The sequence below is a fragment of the Phoca vitulina genome, unplaced genomic scaffold (genome assembly GCF_004348235.1).
Source record: "Phoca vitulina isolate PV1807 unplaced genomic scaffold, GSC_HSeal_1.0 scaffold71, whole genome shotgun sequence".
NCBI lineage: Eukaryota > Metazoa > Chordata > Mammalia > Carnivora > Phocidae > Phoca > Phoca vitulina.
In genome coordinates this window covers 10741351-10765702 of record NW_022589774.1, presented here as the reverse complement: position 1 = coordinate 10765702, position 24352 = coordinate 10741351, and the positions used below count along the sequence as shown (strand labels likewise).

General features: G+C 35.7%; 1 protein-coding gene across 3 annotated transcripts in view; it reads right to left on the bottom strand.

Moving 5' to 3' along the window:
* The window catches only part of TSEN15 (tRNA splicing endonuclease subunit 15), a 35479-nt gene that overhangs the window by 9349 nt on the left and 1778 nt on the right, over positions 1–24352 (bottom strand). For all 3 annotated transcript variants that reach the window (XM_032393132.1, XM_032393133.1, XM_032393131.1), the window contains exons 2-3: positions 23663–23744; positions 23253–23388 (exon numbers count right to left, since the gene is read on the bottom strand). In XM_032393132.1, the coding sequence (XP_032249023.1) occupies positions 23253–23388; positions 23663–23744 (218 nt within the window). The remainder of the gene's footprint in view (positions 1–23252; positions 23389–23662; positions 23745–24352) is intronic.

Here is a 24352-nt window from a genome sequence, read left to right as displayed (position 1 = left end):
TCCTACTTAGCCCTTTCAGTTTGCTGACCCCTACTCTATACTATGAAAAAGGTTCAAAATAAGAATTGTAAGAAATGATCATCAGGGCAGTGTACTTTTTTTCAATATTATTTATTCAAAAGTCAGAACAGGAGGAGGTTCTACTTCTAATTAGAATATAGAAGAAATCAAAGACCACTATTCCTACCACAACAAAGAAAAAAACACCTGATTTTCTTAAAAAAATATGACATTTTTCTTTAAAGACATAAAAGAAATGTAGACACAAAGAAGGTTAAAGGAAATAAATTCTAATGAGAAATGAGCCCTTCCCAGGTAAGCAGAGATAGGCCACTTCTATCTCTGAGGGCAACTGCTAAGTGTGGGCCCAGTGGCTAGAAGAGTGAGACAGTCATGGGCAAGCAACTTCACTGTGACAAAGGGAAACCATCAATACTAGTAATAGCTACATATGAACTTGCATGGTGGACTGAAATCTGGAGGGACAGCAGTCCCTCCAGTTTACCAATTCTCCCCTATGGGACTTATTCTGCATTTAAGTGACACGACAGCATGAGAAGCTGGGGAAGGGACTGGAAAATAGCAAGCAAGCTCTAATTACAAAGCCCTGATGAAGAGAGAGGTCTAATCCTATTCTCAAGACATCTGAAACTAGAAGAAAACTGGGATAACTAAAGTTGCAACTCAGCCGTGACTTGTCTCGACTTCTGATTAGACTGATTAAATCAGGCCCTGACCCTACTTGCCAGAAAGAGGAAAGGATGAGCTCCTGGGGGGCATGGAGTAGCATCAACATCAGTCTCTTATTTATACACACTATCTGGATACAGTGAACAATTCTAAGCTATATGAAGAAGCAAGAAAAAGTATCTAATAATCAAGAGCAAAAAGTCAATACAAGAAGACCTTCAGAAAAACTAAAGTTGTTGAAAAACCCAAATAAATAAAATCACAAATGAAAGAGGAGAAATAACAACCAACACCACAGAAATACAAACAATCATAAGAGAATATTATGAAAAACTATAAGCCAACAAGTTGGACAACCTAGAAGAAATGGATAAATTCTTAGAAACATATGAACTACCAAAACTGAAACAGGAAGAAATAGAAAATTTGAATAGATTGAAAACCAGCAAAGAAATCGAGTCAATAATCAAAAAACTGAAGGGGGGGAAATCGGAGAGGGAGATGAACCATGAGAGACTATGGACTCTGAGAAACAAACTGAGGGTTCTAGAGGGAAGGGGGGTAGGGGGATGGATCAGCCTGGTGATGGGTATTAAAGAGGGCCAGTATTGAATGGAGCAAACTGAATTCAACAATACATTAAACAAATCATTCACCACAATCAAGTGGGATTTATTCCTGGGTTGCAAGGTGGTTCAATATGCAAATCAATCAGTGTGATGCATCACATCAATAAGAGAAAGGATAAGAACCATATGGTTATTTCAATAGACACAGAAAAAGCAACTGACAAAGTACAACATCTATTCATGATAAGAACTCTCAACAAAGTAGGTTTAGAGGGAACATACCTCAACATAATAAAGACCATCTATGAAATACCCACAGCTAACATCATCCTTAATGAGGAAAAACTGAGAGCTTTTCCCCTAAGGTCAGGAAGAAGACAAGGATGTCCACTCTCACCACTTTTATTCAACATAGAACTGGAAGTCCTAGCCACATTAATCAGACAACAAAAAGAAATAAAAGGCATCCAAATGGGTAAAGAAGTAGTAAAACTTTCACTATTTGCAGATGACATGATACTACACACAAAAAAACTGCTAGAATTGATAAACAAGTTCAGTAAAGTCACGGGATACAAAATCGATGTACAGAAATCTGTTGCATTCCTATACACCAATAATGAAGCAGCAGAAAGAGAAATTAAGAAAACAACCCCATTTATGATTGTACCAAAAATAAGATACCTAGGAATAAACCTAACCAAAGAGATGAAAGACTTGTACTCTGAAAACTATAAAACACTGATGAAAGAAATTGAAGATGACACAAAGAAATGGAAAGACATTCCATGCTCATGGACTGAAAGAACAAATATTGTTAAAATGTCTATAATATCCAAAGCAATCTACACATTTAATGCAAACCCTATCAAAGTATCAACAGCATTTTTCACAGAACTAGAACAAATAATCCTAAAATCTGTATGGAACACAGAAAAAACCCAAATAGCCAAAGCAATCTTGAAAAAGAAAAGCAAAGCTGGAGGCATCATAATTCTGGACTTCAAGTTATGTTACAAAGCTGTACTAATCAAAACAGAATGGCACCGGCACAAAAATAGACACATAGTTCAATAGAACAGAATAGAAAGTCCAGAAATAAACCCACAATTATATGGTCAATTAATCTTCAACAAAGCAGGAAGGAATATCCAATGGAAAATTTGTCTCTTCATTTGTCTCTTCAACAAATGATGTTGGGAAAACTGCACAGCAACATTCTTTTGAATGAAACTGGACCACTTTCTTACACCACACACAAAAATAAATTCAAAATGGATTAAAGACCTAAATATGAGACCTGAAACCATAAAAATCCTGGAAAAGAACAGGCAGTGACTTCTTTGACATCAGCTATAGCAACTTCTTTCTAGATATGTCTCCTGAGGCAAGGGAAACAAAAGCAAAAGTAAAATATTGGGACTACATCAAAATAAAAAGCTTCTGCACAGCGAAGGAAACAATCAACGAAACTAAAAGTCAACCTAAAGAATGGGAGAAGACATTCACAATGACATATCTGATAGAGGGTTCGTATCCAAAATATATAAAGAACTTATACAACTCAACAGTCAAGAAACAAATAATCCAATTTAAAAAAATGAGCAGAAAACATGACCAGACATTTCTCCAAAGATGACATAAGATGGCCAACAGACACATGAAAAGATGTTCATCATCACTTACCATCAGGGAAATGCAAATCAAAACTACAATGAGATATTACGTCACACCTGTCAGAATGGCTAACAACACAAGAAACAACAGGTGTTGGCAAGGATGTGGAGAAAAAGGAACACTCATGCACTGTTGTTAGGAATGCAAACTGGTGCAGCCACTGTGGAAAATAGTGTGGAGGTTCCTCAAAAAGTTAAAAATAGAACTACCTTATGATCCAGCAATCGCACTACTGGGCATTTACCCAAAGAATACAGGGACACGAACTCTAAAGGATACATGCACCCATATGTTTATCGCAACATTATTTACAATAGTCAAGATATGGAAGCAACCAACACATCCACTGACTGATGAATAAAGATGTGGTGTATGTATATACATAGAATGTATCTATAGATAGATAGATAGATAGATAGATAGATAGATAGATATAGATATATAGAATGGAATATTATTCAGCCATAAAAAAGAATGAAATCTTGCCATCTGCAACAACATGGATGGAGCTAGAGCATATAATGCTAAGCGAAATAAGTCAGAGAAGGGTGCCTGGGTGGCTCAGAGGGTTGTGTCTGCTTTCGGCTCAGGTCATGATCTCCAGGTCCTGGGATTGAGCCCCAAGTTGGGCTCCCAGCTCAGCAGGGAGTCTGCTTCTCTCTCTGCCTCTCCTCCTGCTTGTGCTCTCTCTGTTTCTCTCTCTTTCTCAAATGAGTAAGTAAAATCTTTATTAAAAAAAATAAGTCAGTCAGAGAAAGACAAATACCATATGATTTCACTCATATGTGGAATTTAAGAAACAAAACAAACAAGCAAAGGAAAAAAGAGAGAGACAGAGAGACAAACCAAGAAACAGACTCTTAATTATAGAGAACTATGGTTACCAGAGGGGAGGGGTTGGGGGTGGGTTAGATAGGTGATAGGGATTAAGGCATGCATTTGCTGTGATGAGCACTGGGTGTTGTATGGAAGTGTTGAATCACTATATTATACACCTAGAAACTAATATAACACTGTATGTTAACTAAGTGAAATTAAAATAAAACACTAAAAAAATAATTTTCTTTAAATATCCCTAGCTGGCAGAGTATGACAAGGATGGGACACAGATGGAAGGAAAAAAAACCTATTAAGGCAACTTTTACACAGTTTCCATTTCTTAAGATATGATATTGTTTAAATCAGAAACATACATGTGTGTGCGTGCACACGTGTGTAGTTTTTTCTAAGGTAAACTGTCTGGGAATTCTAGCCCATATACTCAACTTTAGGATAGAAATTTCCATCTCATTCATATTTGTTTCCAGAGTTCTTTAATATAAACAGCAAAACACTTTCAAATTTACTTAAAACACCCATGTGGGAAACTAATATTTGAAAATTAGCTCAGAGTTGTAAAAGGGGTTTTGTCTTCAGAGTTGAGGGAAATCACTGTCAAAAATGAAATGGAACTTCCCATCTCAGAGCTCCTATTTGGTTGTGTGTGGGGGGAAACTACCAGTGAATTTTCTCAGTAATTACATAATAAAAGTTTATCTGCTTCTGTTACTGAAAGCACACTAAGGAAGGCTTACAAAGATTCTTGTTCAGGATCTCTTCTGGTCTATTTTTAACATATGTTTAAAGTAATGCCATCAAGACTTTCTTGTTTGTTTCCTTTATGGGACACTGATAAACTCCTAAAAATGTTTACTTTGCCTTTAAGTCAACAGATTGCACTTTCTCAATCTAACAGCAAGAATACAACAAAAGGTTCCAAAGCTCTACTTTAAAAATCACACACAATTGTAAAGATGCTGAGAACAATGAGGTACCACCAAAATACTATAATCTCACTTAACTTCTAACAAGCTTACAGCTTAAAGTTTTAATTCAGAAACCTCATGTAAAATTTTTTAAAGCTCAGTTCTTTGGAAATATTTTGTAGAGATGCTTCATCACATAAATCTAAAATAACTTAGATAATAAAATTATTTATAGTTCATATTTGATAGAAATCCATATATGAAAAACATAACCTATGTATTCATAATAAGTTCAGGTTCTCAAGTTTATTACATTTCAAAGGAAAAACCTAAAGAAAGAAATCAGTAATAATCATAATTGTTGATCAGCAGTAATAGAAGTTAATGTTTATAACAGGTTTTCCTTCTCATAACTGTTCAGAGAGAACCTCAACATACCGAACACGGAGTAATTCCGAAGTTTAATAAAGCTCACTTGAAAAAGCCTGCGGCAAACACATAGGTAACATTATCTGGCTACTACCCTCCCTCCAAGCTATATAATGCCTTCCATAAATCTTAGCATTCATTTTTTTGTGATGATCCTATAACAGAGACTAAGTAATCTCTGAAGATTTGTACAGAGGACAAGCAAGTTGAAAACATTATTTTTAACTTAAATGTTGTTAAAATAAAATGCATCATGGGTTAAAATTCAACCCACAGAAAGCAGTATGTCCTGTCCTCTTCAATGTGGCCAAACTGGTACATACTGTAGAGTTAGCAATGAATGAAACACTTCTTGATCTGCCTCATTATGATATACTGGAACAGCACACCACAATGCAACTCTGAACACAATGCAAAGTGAAATTGGTGCCCAAGGTACCAAAGAAGAGTTCAAGGCTCAGGGAGGCAAGGGAAACAAAAGCAAAAGTAAAATATTCATCCACAGGCTCAATCCTAAAGAAGAGTTTCAAGGATAATAGACCACTTCCTTGGGAATCATGCCAATGCCTTCCTAGTTTAAAAAAAAAAAAAAATCAAGGCAGCTAAAGTTCCAGGGTTGGATTAGTGAATAATTAAGTGCCTGTGTGGCCATTCACCCCAGTGGGAAGCCATTCTGCTAAAATAAACTGTAAGCTTTTTTTTTTTTTTTTTTTTTTTTTTTTTGAGGCTAAGAGAAAAAATGCTGTGTCAGTTGCAAGACACTGCTGGAATTGGGGGTTTCACCAGCCTCAGATTTCCAACGGAGGTAGTATGAGGACACACATTTTGATATGCAGGGAGACCAAATGACAGAAATTATTTTACCAGTTATTAGACTTCAGGCCTCAAATAAAATAATGGTCATTAAATGCATTTGTAATAAAGAATATGCCTCTGGAGAAAAGAAATATTTTTTGATTACAGGAAAATAATGGAGTATCTTTCAAAAAAATATGTAGCACTTCAGGATCAAATCTTATAACTAAGAACATCTTTAAAAATGTCCTAAAAAGGGAACTCAATTAGTTCTGATAATCCTTTACTCCACCATTAATGTAAGTCCTTTCTCCAAGACACTAAGGAAAAAGAAGGGTTGAAAGGTGGCTGGAGGGAGAGGTGGGGAGGATATACACGAAAAAGAATTTAACTAAAAGGTAAGGAGGCTATTCATAGCCTTGGCGGAGTGCCTCTTCAGACCTGTGAGTGTTCTCTATCTGCAGATGCATATATAGTTACAGTGTAAAGAGTGGGAAACAGTGATAAATCTTGCAAGTGGATAGATTCTGCAGACATCCTATTTTCTTTTGAAACTCTTGGAAGGTTGCTTGTAGCATATCCTTATGTTCTTTAAAATGTTATTTAGCAAGTTTCTGCTGTAGGAACTGAGTAGTCTAAGAGAGTTCATTCATTCATTCATTCATTCATTCAAAAAGTACTTATTTAAGACCAAGTGCTAGGTACCGAGCTAGACACTGGGACAACAGCAATAAAAAGAGCAAAGTTCCTGCTTTCATGGAGGTTATTTTCTAGTGGAGGAAGGAAGATAGGAAACAATCAAAGACAACCAAATATATAATATACTGAGTAGCAATAAATGTGGTAAGTGTTATAAAGGAGGACTACTTCATAGGCTGTAATTGTACAGGGAGTGAGATGATAGTAGCTTACACCAGAGTAAGACAGTATAGCAGAAGTGGTGAGAAATGATAGATTTTGGATATACTTTTAAGAAAGAACGGCCAGAATTTGTTGATGTATTAATTGGGGTATGAGAACTGGGTGGACTAAAACTAATAAAGAGATTATATAGCAAGGTTACAGGATACAAACTTAATATACAAAAGTCAAGTGCTTTCTTATATAACAGCAATGAACAATTATAATTTGAAATAAAAAAGACAACACCATTTACATTTGCATAAAAAATGAAATACTTAGGCATAAACCTAGCAAAAATACGTACAGGATCTGTATAAGGAAAACTAAAAAGCTCTGATGAAAAAAATCAAAGGAGATCTCAATAAATAGAGAGATAGTCCATGATCCTGGATAGGAAGGGTCAATATTGTTACGATGCCAATTCTTCCCAATGAGATCTACAGATTAAGCACAATCTCAAACAAAGCTCTAACAAGTTATTTTGTGGATATGGACAAACTGATTCTAAAGTTTATATGGAAAGGCAAAAGACCCAGAATAACACAATAGGGGAGAAGAACTAAGTGAGAGGACTGACATTACCCGACTTCCAGACTTATAAAGCTATAGTATTAAGACCATGTGGTACTGGTGAAGGAAAAGACAAACAGGTTAATGGACTAGAATAGAGAGCCCAGAACTGACTCACACAAAAACAGTCAACTGATCTTTGACAAAGGAGCAAAAGCCAGTTAATAGAGAAAGAATAGTCTTTTCAACAAATGGTGCTGGAACAACCAAATATCAACATAGAAAAAAAAATGAATCTAGACATACTCCTTACACTTTTCACCAAAATTAACTCAAAGATGATCACAGATCTAAATGTAAAACACTAAACCATAAAACTTTTAGAAGACAACATGGGAGAGAATCTAAGTGACCTTGGGTTTGGTGATGAGTTTTTAGATACAACACCAAAACTGTGATCCACAAAAGAAAAAATTATTTAGTTGGACTCTATTCAAATTAAAAACTTTTGTTTTGCAAAAGACACTATTAAGAGAATAAAAAGATAAGCCACAGTGGGGGAGAAAATATTTGCAAAACACATATTTGATAAAAGGACTTGTATCCAAAATACGTAAACCCTTAAAACTCAACAAAAAGAAAAAAAAAAAGCTCAAATAAAAAATGGGCAAAAGATCTGAACAGTCACCTCACCAAAGAAGATATACAGATGGCACATAAACATACGAAAAGATGCTCAACATCATATGTCATTAGGAAACTGCAAATTAAAAAAATTAGATACTGCTTATGCACCTATTAGCATAGCTAAAACTCAAAAAACTAACAATACATGGTGATGAGGATGCACATTGCTAAGTGGAAGAAGCCAAGGTTACATAGTGTATGATGTCAACTATGTAACATTCTGGAAACGGCAAAACTATACAGAAAGTTAAAAGTTCAGGGGCTGCTGGGGGTTCAGGGTAGGGGAAAAGGGATGAATACATGGAGCACAGGGGATTTTTAGGGTGGTGAAACTATTCTGTATGTCATGGTGGATACATGACATTATGAATTTGTCAAAATCAATAGAATTGTACAATAAAGAATGAACCCTAATGTAAACTATGGGCTTTAGTTAAGATAATGTATCAATATTGGTTCATTAATTATAACAAATGTACCACACTAATGCAAGATGTTAATAATAACACTAATAAACACTAAAAAACAGTGTTGGGCTGGGGCTCATACGGGAAATCTTTGTACTATCTGCTCAATTGTTCCATAAATCTAAAATTATTTTCAAAAATAAAGTCTATCTATACAGAAAATGACTCCAAGGGTTTTGGCCTGAGTTTCAGAATGAATAGAGTTGCCATTGATTGACATGGGGAAAACTGCAGAAGGACCAGTTTAGGGTGCAAATCGAGAGTTCTTTTTAGATATATTAGTTTAAGATACCTTTTAGATTCCAGTGGAGAGGTCAAATAGGCAGTCAAATATGAGTCTTAGGTTCAAGGAGAGGCTGCGGTAGAGACATAAATTTGGGGGTCCTCAATATATCGATGATATTTAAAACCACGGAACCAGATGAGGCTATCTAGGGAGTACGAAGAACAGAAAAAAGCTCAGAGATCTGTGCCCTAGCGAACTTTAACATTTAGAGGCTAGAAACCTGAAAATGTTCAGCAAAGGAAGCAGAGAAATGGCAAGTGCTGGAGAGTGGCTTAACCTCCTCAAATCCCCAAGTTATGCTCTTGCACTAATAGCTGATCATTTTCTACATTCTCAGACTTGTGTATTTTAATGGGAGTCTTTAGAGAAACTGGACACAAGCATTACAATTCCTACTATTCTCATTCACATATTTCCCCACCTTTGTTTCAGGATATATCTGTGTCCCTCAAAGATATCCAAGCGGCAAAGCTCTTCCTCTTTCTCTATCTTTGAATTCCTTAATCCATTATGCCTCTCCTGATCTATTACTGCCTACCAGACAGTGGTTACTTTTCTCATATTCTCTGTCTGTCTCTCCTTCCCTCTCTTCTTCCTCATTCTCCTGGTCCCATCTCTCTCTCTCTCTCTCTCTCACACACACACACACACACACACGCACACACACACCTTGTTCTAGGGCTTTCTCACCAGTTGCACGTAGGTACTCCCTCTGCCATTACTAATACCCAGTCATAATGAACCATTTGCAATTTTCAGGCTCTCTCAGCCCTCAATATCTTGCTCATATTACTTCTGTCAGGAACATCCATTCCCATCCCCATTCTATATGGAATGCCTACAGATATTTCAAACAACTTGTCCTGCAGGAAGATTTTTCAGTCTCCCCCACCTCCCACACTACCAGCCAAGGTTGGATCTCCCACCTCTGCAGTTTTCCTCAGTGCCCTGTACCTATCCCTTGTTCCATTTATCACACTAGACATAAATGCCTGTCCGTCTCAGCTCTAGACTGTGAGCATCATGGGGGCAAAGACTGTGATACTTCGTACCCCTTAAGTCTGGTACACAACAGGCACCCAATAAATGAATGGGAAACCTAGAATATATTGAAGTAATCTGCAATTTGCCTTTTTATCTACCTCTAAAACCAAAACATACTTCTACTTTGCCTCTAGATAGTCTATAATTATATTTATATTCATTATATTTAATGTTTAAATAAAAAGCATAATTACATACATTTTTAACATTTTTACTGAAAGGCATATTATTTTGGTGTAAGAATAAATAAAATTTTAATTTTTCCTACACATCTCAGTGTTTTAAATATGGGTTCTCTTTATTCTCCCTATAAGAACACTGATAGAACATATTTAAAGATAAACAATTAGTCCATTTTTATTATCTGGGTTACTGCTGTGATAACACATGAACAGCTAATATTTTAAAAGTAATCATGTTCTTTAAAAAGGGAAAATTACTATTAATAGTTTTTAAACAGAATATTTAAAAGCTACATTAGTTCTGACAAAGAAAAAAGAACTGCAGTTTTTTTGATTCAATGTAGGAAGAAGGGAGAGTGTATTCTTTTGAAAACAATGGTGTAGGAAACAGGTTGATATGGCTTAATAAGCTGAGCATCAGATTTTAAAAATTAGACTCATGTGGAATTCAAGAAAGAAAACAGATGAACATATGGGAAGGGGGAAAAGAAAAAAAGGAAAGAGGGAAACAAGCCATAAGTGACTCTTTTTTTTTTTTTTAAGATTTTATTTATTTGTCAGAGAGACAGAGAGCACAAGCAGGGGGAGGCAGGCAGAGGGAGAATCAGGCTCCCTGCTAAGCAGGGAGCCCCATGTGGGACTCAATCCTAGGACCTAAGCCAAAGGCAGACACTTAACCGACTGAGCCACCCAGGCAACCTGCCATAAGTGACTGTTAAGGACAGAGAACAAAAGGGTTGCTGGAGGGGGGTGGCTGGGGGATGGGCTAGATGGGTGATGGGTATTAAGGAGGGAACTTGTGATGAGCACTGAGTGTTGTATGTGATTGTAAGTGATTGAATTCTACTCCTGAAACCAATATTGTACTGTATGTTCACTGATCTGTACCTCTGAAACAAATAATACAGTATATGTTTAAAAAAAAAAAAAAGAAGAAGAAGAAGAAGAAGAAAACAGGAGGGGAAGAATGAAGGGGGGGAAATCGGAGGGGGAGACAAACCATGAGAGACGATGGACTCTGAAAAACAAACTGAGGGTTCTGGAGGGGAGGGGGGTGGGAGGATGGGTTAGCCTGGTGATGGGTATTAAAGAGGGCACGTTCTGCATGGAGCACTGGGTGTTATACACAAACAATGAATCATGGAACACTACATCAAAAACTAATGATGTAATGTATGGTGATTAACATAACAATAAAAAATTTTTTAAAAAATTTAAATTAAAAAAAATCACAGACTAGGAATCCTAACATTGGTTCTGACACTCATTTATATGTGTAATGAACTGTTTTCACTTCTCTTACCACATAAATTAGCCTTAACTGTAGGATCATGAAACCAAATGACTGAAGTTCTTAGACTGTTGCCTTATGGCTGCTGAACTAGCAGATGACCAATTTGGTATACAGAATGTTGAAGCCTTTTTCTAAGTTTCTAAAGTAATATTCAGATTGGAAGGTGCAAAGAAAGAGAATATTCAGAAAAAATTTCTCTCAGATAAAATGGCTGAGGGCACCCGTTTTCAAGAGGTTCTCAATCACCATAAATCAAAATAAATGCTACTAATTTGTGGGAGTGGGAGGTAAAACAGCCACTGGAGAAGCTCCATCCTCACACAAGCCATCCACTATCCTCTAGCACCAAGAGAGTACTGTTTATAATTTAATCAGGTCTCAAAAGGATGAACGATTCATTCGTACTACTAAGCAAGGAATTATGATCCTTTGTAACATAGGAAATTTATAGATCGTTTCAAAAAACAGTATCTTAACTGTCCATGGATTTCATAATTGCACAAAACACTTCACTCAGCTTTTTTTCAAACTTGTAACATCTATAAACACAGACAAGCTTAAAATGTGGTAACTGTGGTTTTAGTTTTCAGCACATCTTTCATATATTGCTGAAGAAACTAAACTGACAATGAAACTGAGAGATGACATAGGCTCTATCAGAAAAAAACCTTCATAGTTAAAAAACAGAAAAACAGAGGTGCCTGGCTGGCTCAGTGAGTAGAGCATGTGACTCTTGATGTCAGGGTTGTGAGTTCAAACCCCATACTGGGCAGAGAGATTACTTAAAAAAAATTAAAATTAAAATTAAAAAAATTAAAAAAAATTTCCTCATAATTTGCTATGTGTCCTCGTGTGAGTTAGTTAAGATATTTTCCTATTTACAACTACCTATAATACTACTACAGAAACCTGTAATACTATTATCCTAACTTTGTTATAATATACTTCTCCCATTTAGGGACATTGAACAAATATCAATGGCCAAAAAGAAGCTAATCAAACTATCCGAACATAAATTTGACTTCATTTGCTACCTTAGCACTGAAAAAGGCCTCTGGCTTTCATTAGGATTCCTCTGGTTGTCTCATCTTTAAATTCATCAGATCTCTTTGACCTCAATGAATTTATTAATATGATTTTATATCATTGCTGTGTCTGGGGAAACTGTATTTATAACATTTACTGTCATTTACCAAACTTGCTACATGGATTCCTAGATTCACTTTAGTAAGAAATAATCTAGAGTACTTTCCATATGCATATCCCATCCAAATATATAACTTAATATAGTATTTTAAAATGTAAGCTAAAAATCATTTTACATTAGCTTTAAGAAGTATTTTTAGATGAGAGAAAAAGGAGGTGTGTCCTTCCCTTCAAGAAAAACAAACAACCTCCTACTCCATCAGCATAATTTTCCTACAAGATAGTCATATGTGGGCTCTTTACCAATTCTATCCTCCCACTGGAGATCAGCAATTAGTATTAAATCAATATTTTCACAAGGGACTATTATACACAAGACCTTCTGAGACTTGAAATATAAGTCAAGGTGTTTTAAATATGAACATATATCATGTATAACCGCTTTACAGATATCACCAGTCACAAAGTGTACTTTTGCTCAAAGTAGTGCATTCATTCACTTCCATCCAAATACACATTCACCCCACACTCTTGCCAGAAACTATGTAAATTAAACCAGGTCCAAAGCCTGGAAAAACAGGAGGGAAATGGATACAAAAATTGTTTAGTCATTCTTAGAAATTCACACAGATAAATCATTACATGCTGACTAGAACAGTTACCTCTGTAGGAGTCAGCAAATATATACACATCATAAAATAAATAATGGAAAAAATAAGCCATGTGAATATATATGCTACTCGGCTACTCAGTAGTCAAGCAGCAAGGCAGCTACTGAAGTGACTATAAGAGATACAGGGAGATTGTTTATTGTCATCACTGGGGAAATATTTTATAGCTAAGTTGTAGTTACGTACGTAAATGATAGAGTTTAGTCCAGTTTTACAAACAACAGACTCCAAAATTTAGGACTTAAACAAAGGAGACAGCTATTATGCCTTACATGCTGTATGTCTTTTGTAAACAACATGAGCTTTCACCCCCAGCAAATTACGAATTCCTCTGGCTCTCATGCTTTGTATACTACCCAGATTCCTTAGTAATAAAAATGTTATTTAATATTTTTGAGGGATACAAAGCATTAAAACACACACAAACACACACACACACCATATATCAAGTAACTAAGCGGCATACAACAGGATAGTGATTTACTACTGGTGTGTTCAGGTAGATTGTGCAGTGTGTGACAAGTAATTTGTTTCTAACAATAAAGTACCAAAGTTGGCAAGTTATGTTTTAATATAAAATTAATATTCCCTATATCATCATTCTCATCCACTCACATTCCACCATGCTTTCCTGAGTGAGAGTCAAAGGGGAAAGTCAGCACCAAGAGGTTCTGGGAACAATATATGACCAAAGCCTATAATACTAATACTATGAATCTATGCTGCAGTCCAAGGGAAGTGAACTGGAATCATGAGTCAGAACAATAGTGATAACAAAGGTTAAAACCACCAGTAAATGCTAGGCATTAAGTATCAATAGTTACCAAGATCACACAGAGAGAGGTAATCAGACATTATATGCCTACTGATCAAAGAACAGACCACCAGCTACTTTATGGTCTTACTAATGTGATCAAATTAAATCTATCAACGCTCTGGTTCCAGCTGCCAATGTGCAGAAAAGGCAGAGGACAGAGAAACATGTTGCAATGCACCGTGAATGAGCAGTTGGCAAACACAGACTACGGGAGAGGATGCAGGTCAAATGGCCCAGGTTCTTTAACAGGAAAACTGTAAAGAAAAGAAAGGGATAGAGGCAGAACCCATACATCAGGGGTTAGTAAACTACTGGTCTGTGAGCCAAATCTGAACTGCCCTCTATTTTTTATAAATGAAGTTATAAGAACACAGCCACACCCATGTGTTTACATATTGTCTATGGCTGCTTTCACACTAACATGGCAGAGCTGAGTTATGACAGAGACAAAATAGCCTGCAAAATCAAAAATATTTGCTATCCAGAGCTTTATGGAAAAGGTTTGCCAATCTCTACTGCAGATCAATGGAGATTTATAAGATATAACCAAAAAAAAATTTAATGGGCAAAATTTGTGAGACACAAATAACTCTACAAATTATTTGTAGAGATAAAGCTGATTTTAAATTTTATATGGAAAATAAAAGGACCTAGTATAGCCCCCCCAAAAAAACTTTGAAAAAGTTGGAGGACTTACATTACCTGATTTCAAGTCTTCCTAACAGAGTTATAGTCAAGATAGTATGACACTGACAAAAGGATAGACACACAGATCAAGAGTATAGACTAGAGTCCAGAAATAGACGTATACACATGGTCAAGTGATTTTCAACAGAGGTGTTGCAGCAATTAAATCATGCTGGAACTACTGAACATGCATTTGCAAAAAGAAAAAAAAGGAAAAAGAATCTTGACCCTCTTAGCTCATACCATATATAAAATTCAACTCAAATTAATCACAGACCTAAAAGTAAAAACTAGAACTGTAAAACTTTGAAGGAGAAAATTTTATGACTGTGGGTTAAGCACACATTTCTTACATAGAACACAAAAACTACAAACTGTAAAAGAAAAAATGATAAATTGAACATCAATCAAAATTAAAACCTTCTGTTCTTCCAAAGAAATTAAGACAAGTCATAGACTGGAAGATAATATTTTCAAAAGAATACTTGATAAAGGAATTGTATCTAGAACACATAAAGAACTCTTACAATTTATTAAGAATACAAATAACACAATCTTTAAAATATAAGCAATAGATCTGAACTGATACTTGACCAAAGAAGAGGTACAGGTGGCAAATATGTACATCAAAAGTTGCTCAACATCATTAGTCATTAGGGAAATACAAATTTAAAGCCACAATGCGATATCTCTACATACTTAACTGAATGACTGAAATTAAATAAACTGATAATCCAAATGTTGCCAAGTTGTGGAGCAACTAGAACTTCTATACTTTGCTGGTAGGTACAGAAAATAGCACAGTAGCTTTGGAAAATATCTGGCAGTTTCTTATAAAGTTAAAAATACATTTATCATATGAACTAGTTAGTAATTCAGTGCCTAAATATTCACTCAGGAGAACTGCAGGCATATGTCTACACAAAGACCTAAAGAGAATGTTTATAGCTTTCATCCATGAAAGCCAAAAACCAGAAACAATCCAAATATCCAACAACTGGTGATTGGTTAAACAAACTGTGGCACATCCACACAATGGAATACTACTCAGCAAGAAAAAGGGGCACACTACTGATACATGCAACAACATGGAATAATCTCCAAAGCATCATGCTAAGGGATAGAAGCATGACACAAAGGCTATGATTCTATTGATACGACACTCTGGAAAAGACAAAACTATAGGAATTGATGACAGAGGAGCATGAGGGAAGTTTTGGGGGAATTGTGTATTGGTTACATGACTATATACATTTATTAAAAACTCACATGTCTGTATCCCTAAAATGAGTGATTTTTACTGTGTATAAATTTTACCTCAATAAGCCTGACTTAACAAAAAAAGGCACAACTGGGGTGCCTGGGTGGCTCAGTTGGTTAAGTGTCTGACTCTGGCTCAGGTCATAATCTTGGGGTCCTGGGATCGAGCCCCACATCGGGCTCCCTGCTCAGCAGGGAGTCTGCTTCTCCCTCTCCCTCTGCCCCTCCCCCCTGCTCATGCTTTTTCTCTCTCTCTTTCAAATAAATAAAATCTTTTTTTCTTAAGATTTTATTTGTTTATTTGAGAGAAAGCGTGAGAGAGAGAGAGAGTACATGAGCAGGGGGGAGCGGTAGAGGGTAGAGGGAGAAGCAGGCTCCCTGCCCTGTGGAGCAGGGAGCCCAATGCGGGACTCAATCTCAGAACCCTGGGATCATGACCCCGAGCGGAAGGCAGACACTTAATCAACTGAGCCACCCAGGCAACCCCAAATAAATAAAATCCTAAAAAAAAAAAAAGGACATAACTAAACTACAGAGAAACACAAGGAAATTATTACTATAAAAGTATGAATAACAGCTACTTTTGTGGGAAAGAGAGGGTTATGCTTGGAACAAAGCACATGGAAGGGGCCTGGGGATGACTGGAAAACTTCTATTTCTTGACTTGATGGTAGTTACTAGGATTCAAGATGTTTATCATATAACTCAATCTATACATTTCTGTTGTGTGGTTTTCTGTATCTGGTTTTACAATAAAAGATTTAAGACAAGAAACATGTTGGCAAGGATGTGGAGAAAAGGGAACCCTTGTGCACTGCTGGTGGGAAGGTAAATTGGTGCAGCTATTATGGAAGATAGTATGGAGGTTCCTCAAAAAATTAAAAATAGAATAACCCTATGATTCAGTAATTCCACTACTGGGTATTTACCCAAAGAAAACGAAAATACTAATTCAAAAAGATATATGTACCCCTATGTTTAATGCAGCATTATTTATAATAGCCAAGATATGGAGGCAACCCAAGCGCCAATAGATGGATCCAACAGATGATGGATAAAGATGTGGGGGGGGTGTGTGTGTATGTGTGTGCATATATAATATATATGATGGAACATTACTCAGCTATAAAAAAGAACGAAATCTTGGTATTCATAACAATATGGGTGAACCTAGAAGATATTAAGCTAAATGAAATAAGTCAGAAAAAGATAAACACCATGATTTCACTTAAATGTGGAATCTAAAAAACAAAAAACAAACAAAGAAACATAAACCCAGAAATAGACTTATAAATAGAGAACAAACTGGTGGTTGCCAGAGAGAGGGGGGTGGGGAGATGGGTAAAATAGGTGAAGGGGATTAAGAGGTACAAACTTCCAGTAATAAAATAAATAAATCATCGGGGATGAAAATATAGTCAACATAGAGAATATAGTCAACAATATTATAATTACTTTGTATGGTGACACATGCTAACTACACTTATTGTGGTGAACATTTTGTAATGTCTATAACTCTTGAATCAGAATGTTATACCCCTGAAACTTAAATAATACCATATATTAACTATACTTCAATAAAAAAAGATTTTAAAAACACCAATAGAAATAGAAAGAAAGAAACAGAACTCTAATAGCAATGAGACTTTGTTATCTACTATGATTCTGATGCAACTCACTTAATCCCGCATAATCTTCTGGAAACAGCAGAGTATAAATAAAGATACATTTTTAACCTCAGCTTTTTACATGTGAAATTAGATAAAAGAAATACCCTATAAACCATTCAGAATTTTAGTGCTGATGAGAGTACACTTAGGAATGTACTTTGAAATACTGTAACATTGTCTACAAATGCAAAATACTCTTACAACCCCATGGAATCATCTACAGTATCACTCCGCTGCCTAAAGCCTTCCAGTGACACCATCCACATAGCAGCAATTTTCAGTGTTCTTTGTGGAAAGCCGGGACTCAGTAAACATGCTGCAGGGACAGGGAATTGTGTATACTGCACAGACTGTGCCTTGCACAAGAGTGCCTGGTACAAGTGGGTCTGAAATCCGGCTTATGCTGCGTGCCACGCTTTCAACCCTGGAGACTTTTTTTGTCTCTTTCTAATTCACTCAAAGGTACTCTCTGAGCTGGCTGTAGCCCTATTCAAAGATTCCCCCATAAGCTAATACCTTCTTTTTGTCACACAATAACAATGTAAACTGTCTGAAAAGCTTCTGCATAGTTAAGACAAACCACAAATGAGCACATTTTATATTTCTATTTCCCTGATTATAAACGGATTTGAGCCATTTGAGTTCCTTTTCTGCGAACTGCCTGTTTCTGTCCATGTTTTTTGTTGGGTTGTTTTTCCTTGAGTCACAAAAGTTGTTTATATACTATGAATTAATCTTTGTCAGTTATAGGTCAGTAAATCTCTTCTCCTACTCTATGAAAACTTACATATTGTGGACTATAAACTGATAACTATTCATTGAGCAATTTAGTAATAACCAGTAAAGAGGAAGGTGTAAATGCTTGAAGTCCCAGCCATTCCACCTCTAGACTTCCACCCTAGAGAAGCTGTCATACATGAGAACAAAGATATACTTACAAGGTTATTCATTACAGTATAATTTTTAATAGCAAACACTGAAATCAGTGATGGCCTTCATGATCTAGGTAACCTTTCCCACCTCACTTCCCATCCTTCCCTATTTTCCCTTGAGTTCTATATACTCATTTATTCATTAGCTGCCTTACCCAACATTATAAAGCACCTGCTCTGAACTAGACACCATGCTTATAGGCAGGCAACCATGTTTAACTACTTGCAGTTGTCCTGCTAAAACACAGTCTCCTACCACCTACAGGAGATTTTTCCTGTCCTTCCTCTGAGTCTTGCTACAACCTTCTATAAAGTACTTATCAGTATTCCATTGTCCTTTTTATTCAATTACCTAACAATAAAATAAGTGGAGGCAGTCCCAAATTACACAGTTAATTAAGTCTCAGAACAAAGGAGAATTCTGTTTTTATTAGATCCCATCCAACAATTACCAAAAAATAAAATAAAATTTATTTTCCAAGCCAACATTTAGTACCAGAACACTATTTTCAAGAGGCTCTCTTAAATACCATATGATCTCATTTATATCTGGAATCCTAAAAAAAAAAAGTTCATAGATACAGAGAACAGATTGGTGGCTGTCAAAGGTGGGGGTGGGGAGTGGACAAAATGGGTTGAAGGAGGCAAAAGGCACAAACTTCCAGTTACAAAATAAATTAATTATGGGAATATAATGTATAGCATGGAAACTACAGTTAATAACACTGTATTGCATATATGAAAGTGACTAAGAAAGTAGATCTTAAAAGCTCTCATCACAAGAAAACAAATTCTGTAACTACGTATGGTGACAGATCTTAACTAGGCTTCTTGTGATGATCATTTCACAATATATACAAATACCAAATCATTTTATTGTACACCTGAAACCTAATATAATGTCATATGTCTATGTCACTGATACCAAAAAAGGGAGTTGTCTTGATCAACATGGTATCCCCACACTTAGATCACTGCCTGACACATGATAGTCACTCAATAAATACTTGGTAAGTAAAGACTAAAAAGCCTCAACAACATTATCTGAGAAAAAAATGCTGTTTAAAAGTGAACACAGTAATTTATTTTTGTAGATGATTTATTATTGAATAAAGTAAGCTGTTAGTTTTCTTATATAAAACATTCTTTTTATTCATTTAGTTATTTATTTGGTGAACTAGCCTCACAAAGTCCTACCCAAATACTTTTAGGACATGAATTTCTTCCCTATGCAAGGCTGCCAAAGATTCAAAGTCAACCATTTTCTTCTCTGTGTTACTAATGAAGGAAAATTCCTACATTAACAAACAAATGTCTGAAATCATGTATCTGTTAGATATATAACATTTTATATACAAAATATGCATGGAGGCAAAAATAGATAAAAGTATGCCTACTACCTAAAAATACCACTCCTGTTAAAGACTGAGGAATGAAATTAAATACACACTTTCTCATTCACACACACACACACAATAGCTATTTGTTAAAAAGTTATTTGCATACTTTGAGTTGAGAAAATTTCATGCCATAAACAGCATAATAAATCTACTGGGTATTGGGCCTCATTTGTGCTATTTTCTATATTATTATTCCACTGCATAATATAATTATGAATATTTATATAAAAACCAAGATACATTAAGCCCTCTGAGTTATTAAATGCAAGAGGGTAAAAATCGCTTACTAATTTATCCTCCCAACTAATTCTATTTAAAGAGGAAAACAAGCTTTATGTAATAAAGCTGGAAAATCAATAATCACCAATTGGAAAAAACTAGAAAGTAATAGGACTTAAATTTCCACCTCTAGACTTATGAATCATTTTGATTCAAATAGACTACCGATTTTATTTTTTAGGATTAAATTCAGGTTAATTCCAAATGGTAGTTCCTTTTCCAAACAAATAGTATAACAATAATAGTAAACTGGTATGATATTTGTTACAGTAACTAAAAGACACAAAGGGTGAGTTTTAATGAATGAATTATTAAGTCTTTGAGACATAGAGAGGCTTAGAACTCATGCTAGTAAAAAACAGAAAGTATCAGTGATCAAATTTGATGTCAACCCTATCAACTATTTGTGATTCTGAAACACACAGAAAAATCTCACAGTAAAGAGCCTCTCAGAGCATGACTAGCCTGATATATTGAAAAAAAATTCTTATAATGAATTATACAAAACTGTACCAAAAATATTAATAGAAATCTAAAAATTAGTTTAATATAGTTTTATGGAATACACTATTGAAAATAATGAATTATGGGGCACCTGGGTGGCTCAGTCATTAAGCATCTGCCTTCGGCTCAGGTCATGATCCCAGGGTCCTGGGATCGAGCCCCACATTGGGCTCCCTGCTCAGCGGGAAGCCTGACTTCTCCCTCTCTCACTCCCCCTGCTTGTGTTCCCTCTCTCGCTGTGTCTCTGTCAAATAAATAAATTTAAAAAAAAAAATCTTAAAAAAAAAAAAGAAAAGAACGAATTATGGTGGCTTTGATTTGGCAAGGATCTTACATATTATCCACTGACAATCTAAATCCCTCAATGAAGGACAAAAAAACTAAAACCCAGAGAAATTAGGTATGTCACCAATCATCAAACAAAATGTTAAGTGTCAGTGCCAAGATCAGAACCCAGGTCTTAAGGCTTCAGTCCAGTGCTCTTTTTCTTCAATCACAGTAAATGAGAAAAACAAAGGTATTCATTAAAGCCCTTCATGTTGGAATTTAAGGTACTCTGCTCTCTTCTATATGCATTTACCCATCCAAATATAGCTCTGTTTTCATCTGTCCTTTCTAACTGCCTCACAGTCTTAGAAGTTGAGATCCTCCTCCTTTAGCTCAATATTAATCTTTTCAACTATTTTCTGGAATCCACCCCTCCCTGTCTCTCAAGAATCTTGCTCCATCAATAGTTACTTTTACTCCTCTATTTTCAGCCATTCTAAATGACAGTTCACAGGGCAGCTGGCTTTCCTCAGAACAAGCAAGTGAGAGACAATACCCAAGACAGAAGCCATAGTCTTTTGTAATGTCATCTTAGAAGGAACATCCCAACATTTTTGCCTCATTTTATTTGTTAAAAGCAAGGCAGCAAGTACAGACTACACTCAAGGAAAGGGAATTACACAAGGGTGGGACTACCAGAAGGCGGGAGTCCAAGAAGCCATCTTAGAGGCTGCCTGCTACAGCTTCAAAGAAGAAAAGCAGAAAAGAAGACTTGATAGCCAGATACCAGGGATATCAGGACTTCTTCTGAAGCAGGAATTAAGAAAATGTGATAGTGGCACAAGGATAGATATATTGACTAATGGAATATAAAGAGAGCTCAGAAACAAGTCAATGCATAAATGGAGCTTTGGAAAATGACAGAGGTGATACGTCAGATAATGAGGAAAGAGGAGACTATTCAGCAAAGGGAAGTAGAAAAAATGATTATCCACATGAAAACAAGGTCCCTCACCTTCTTCTCACACCATGAAAAAAAAAATAACTTTAAAACTCTTAGTGAAAATATAGGTGAGTTTTTCTTAGACGTTTAGATAGGAAGTATTTCTTAACCTAGACACAAAGACATTGATTATAAAAATGTATAAATATGATTATATTCAAATTAAGAACTGTTATTCATCAAAAAATACTTGAAAACAGATTTAAGAACTGGGAAACACAACCAAAAGGATTATTGTCAAGAATATATAAAGAACTCCTACAAGTCAATGAGAAAACTGCAAACAATCCAATAGGCAAAGGATATGAACAGGAACTTCTCAAGAGAGGAAACGATAAATATATAAAGAAATGTTCAAAATATCAGAGATCAGAAAAATACAAATTAAGACCACCATGAGATAACCCATTCAACTGACAAAAATTTTAAAGTCTTACAGTACTAAATGTCAGAAACAATACAACTTCAAGAGATCTTGTTTACACTGCAAGTGGAAAGTAAAGTGAGGCAACCACTTTGGAAAATAGTTTGAAATTATCCCCTAAAGTCAAACATTAGCAACTCTCCATCAACAGGAAAGCAGATGTGTAAACTAGGGTACAATCACACAATGGAATACGATATGGCAGCCAAAACCAAATACACAACAATGGATTAATCTCAGCAATATAATACTGAGTGTATAAAGTCAGTGTCAAAAGATTATATGCTCTTATAAAGTTAAAAAGATTTAAAATTAAACAATTCCCAATGAATATGGGATTCAGGATGAGTTACCTCAGGACAGTGGAAGCAAAGAAGGAGGGGACCCATATAGTTAGATATAAGTTACTGCCAAGAATCTAGTTTTATTTCGTGAGGTTGATTTGTAGAATGTGTCATGAATTAAGATATGTTTAATCCAATTCTGTGTAGCTAAGATTTTTTAAAAAAGATCCCATGAACTGCATGACACTTTCTTTGATTTCAACTTGGATGTTAAGCACACTCTTCACCAACATCTATAGCAAATATAATTTGTATCAATTATTATGGTACATCTTAAAATACCTGTGTTTCAAGTATAATGGTCTTGCCTCCTTATAAGAATGAAAACATCTTCTGTTCTCTTAATATAGTATTTCTATCATATATATTCCTTCTCTGAAAAAGTACTGACAATACAGTAAGTGCTAAATACTTGTTAAATGCTCATATTTAACTTATTCCTCAAATAACCAAAAGTAAAGCTATGATCCCTGTACCCTATGTTCCTTTAAAAATATATTACTACCCCGAATTTAATGATTCCTAGTGGAAAGGAACTAACATGTTAAAAGACCGAAATCACCTGCCCACCTGTTATGGCTGAGGGAAGCACTGATGGGTGTAGGCACCACAGTCTGTAATCCTTCTCCTTCTATCTCAGTACCGACAAGGCAGATGAGCTGGAGATCTGGTAATCCAACACAATTTACTTCATGCCAACTTTTACCTAAAGGTGCATCATTGAATGGACAATAATGTTTATCAAAATAAAAGATAAAATTCTAAATTTCTACCTAATACTCCGCTGAGCAAACGTCACCCAGAATATTATCTTCTCTTCACTTTTCTAGTATTTTCTGTTACCCAGTAATTCCCAATGTAAATGAAGAAATTACAAAACTGACAAAATTAACAGAAAATGCTTAAATACCATATCCCAACCCAACTCCCCATCCCCCTGCCATAGCCCCAACAACAGAACAATAAAACAAATAACTTACTCTCCATGAGGTCCAGGTAAACCAAGAATGCTATGTAAACTTGGCTGGCATCTCCTATATCTAATTCCATCATTTCTAAATACTGGAAATCAAAACGTAATTGTCAGAGAAGGAAGAAATCTCTTAATATTTTCTTTCACTCAATCAACAACTACTCATTAAATATGTATATATAAAAGTAGAAGACTCTCTTCTAGGTACTGTGGGAGTTAGAAAGCAATTAATACCTGATCCCCATCTCTAAAAAGCTTGCAATTGTTAAGGTAAACACATGCACACTTGCAATTGTTAGGCAAATAAGAACCCATGACAGTGATTAAAAACCAGTGTGTGAAATAAAAAAACATGAGACAACAAGTCAGAGGAGCTCTACTTGGATGGCTTGGTTGGTGAATGTTTCATGGCAGAGGTGGATATAGATTGGGCCCTGAACGGCAGACATGCTTTGAGTAAATACAGAAGGCAGGGTAACAGCGTGAGTAATCACACATAGGTGGGAATACACACATATTCAAGGGCCTATAAAGAAATCTATCTGCCAGGAGTAGAGACATCTTTTAATAGGATTTCTACTGCAGCACGTTACTGAGAGCCACTGTTTCCAAGGTCTCTGTTTGCCTGTGAAGAAAGTCTGCTAAAAAACCACTCCTGACTTCTTTCAGACTTGCTGGTCAGCACTGGAGAACATTC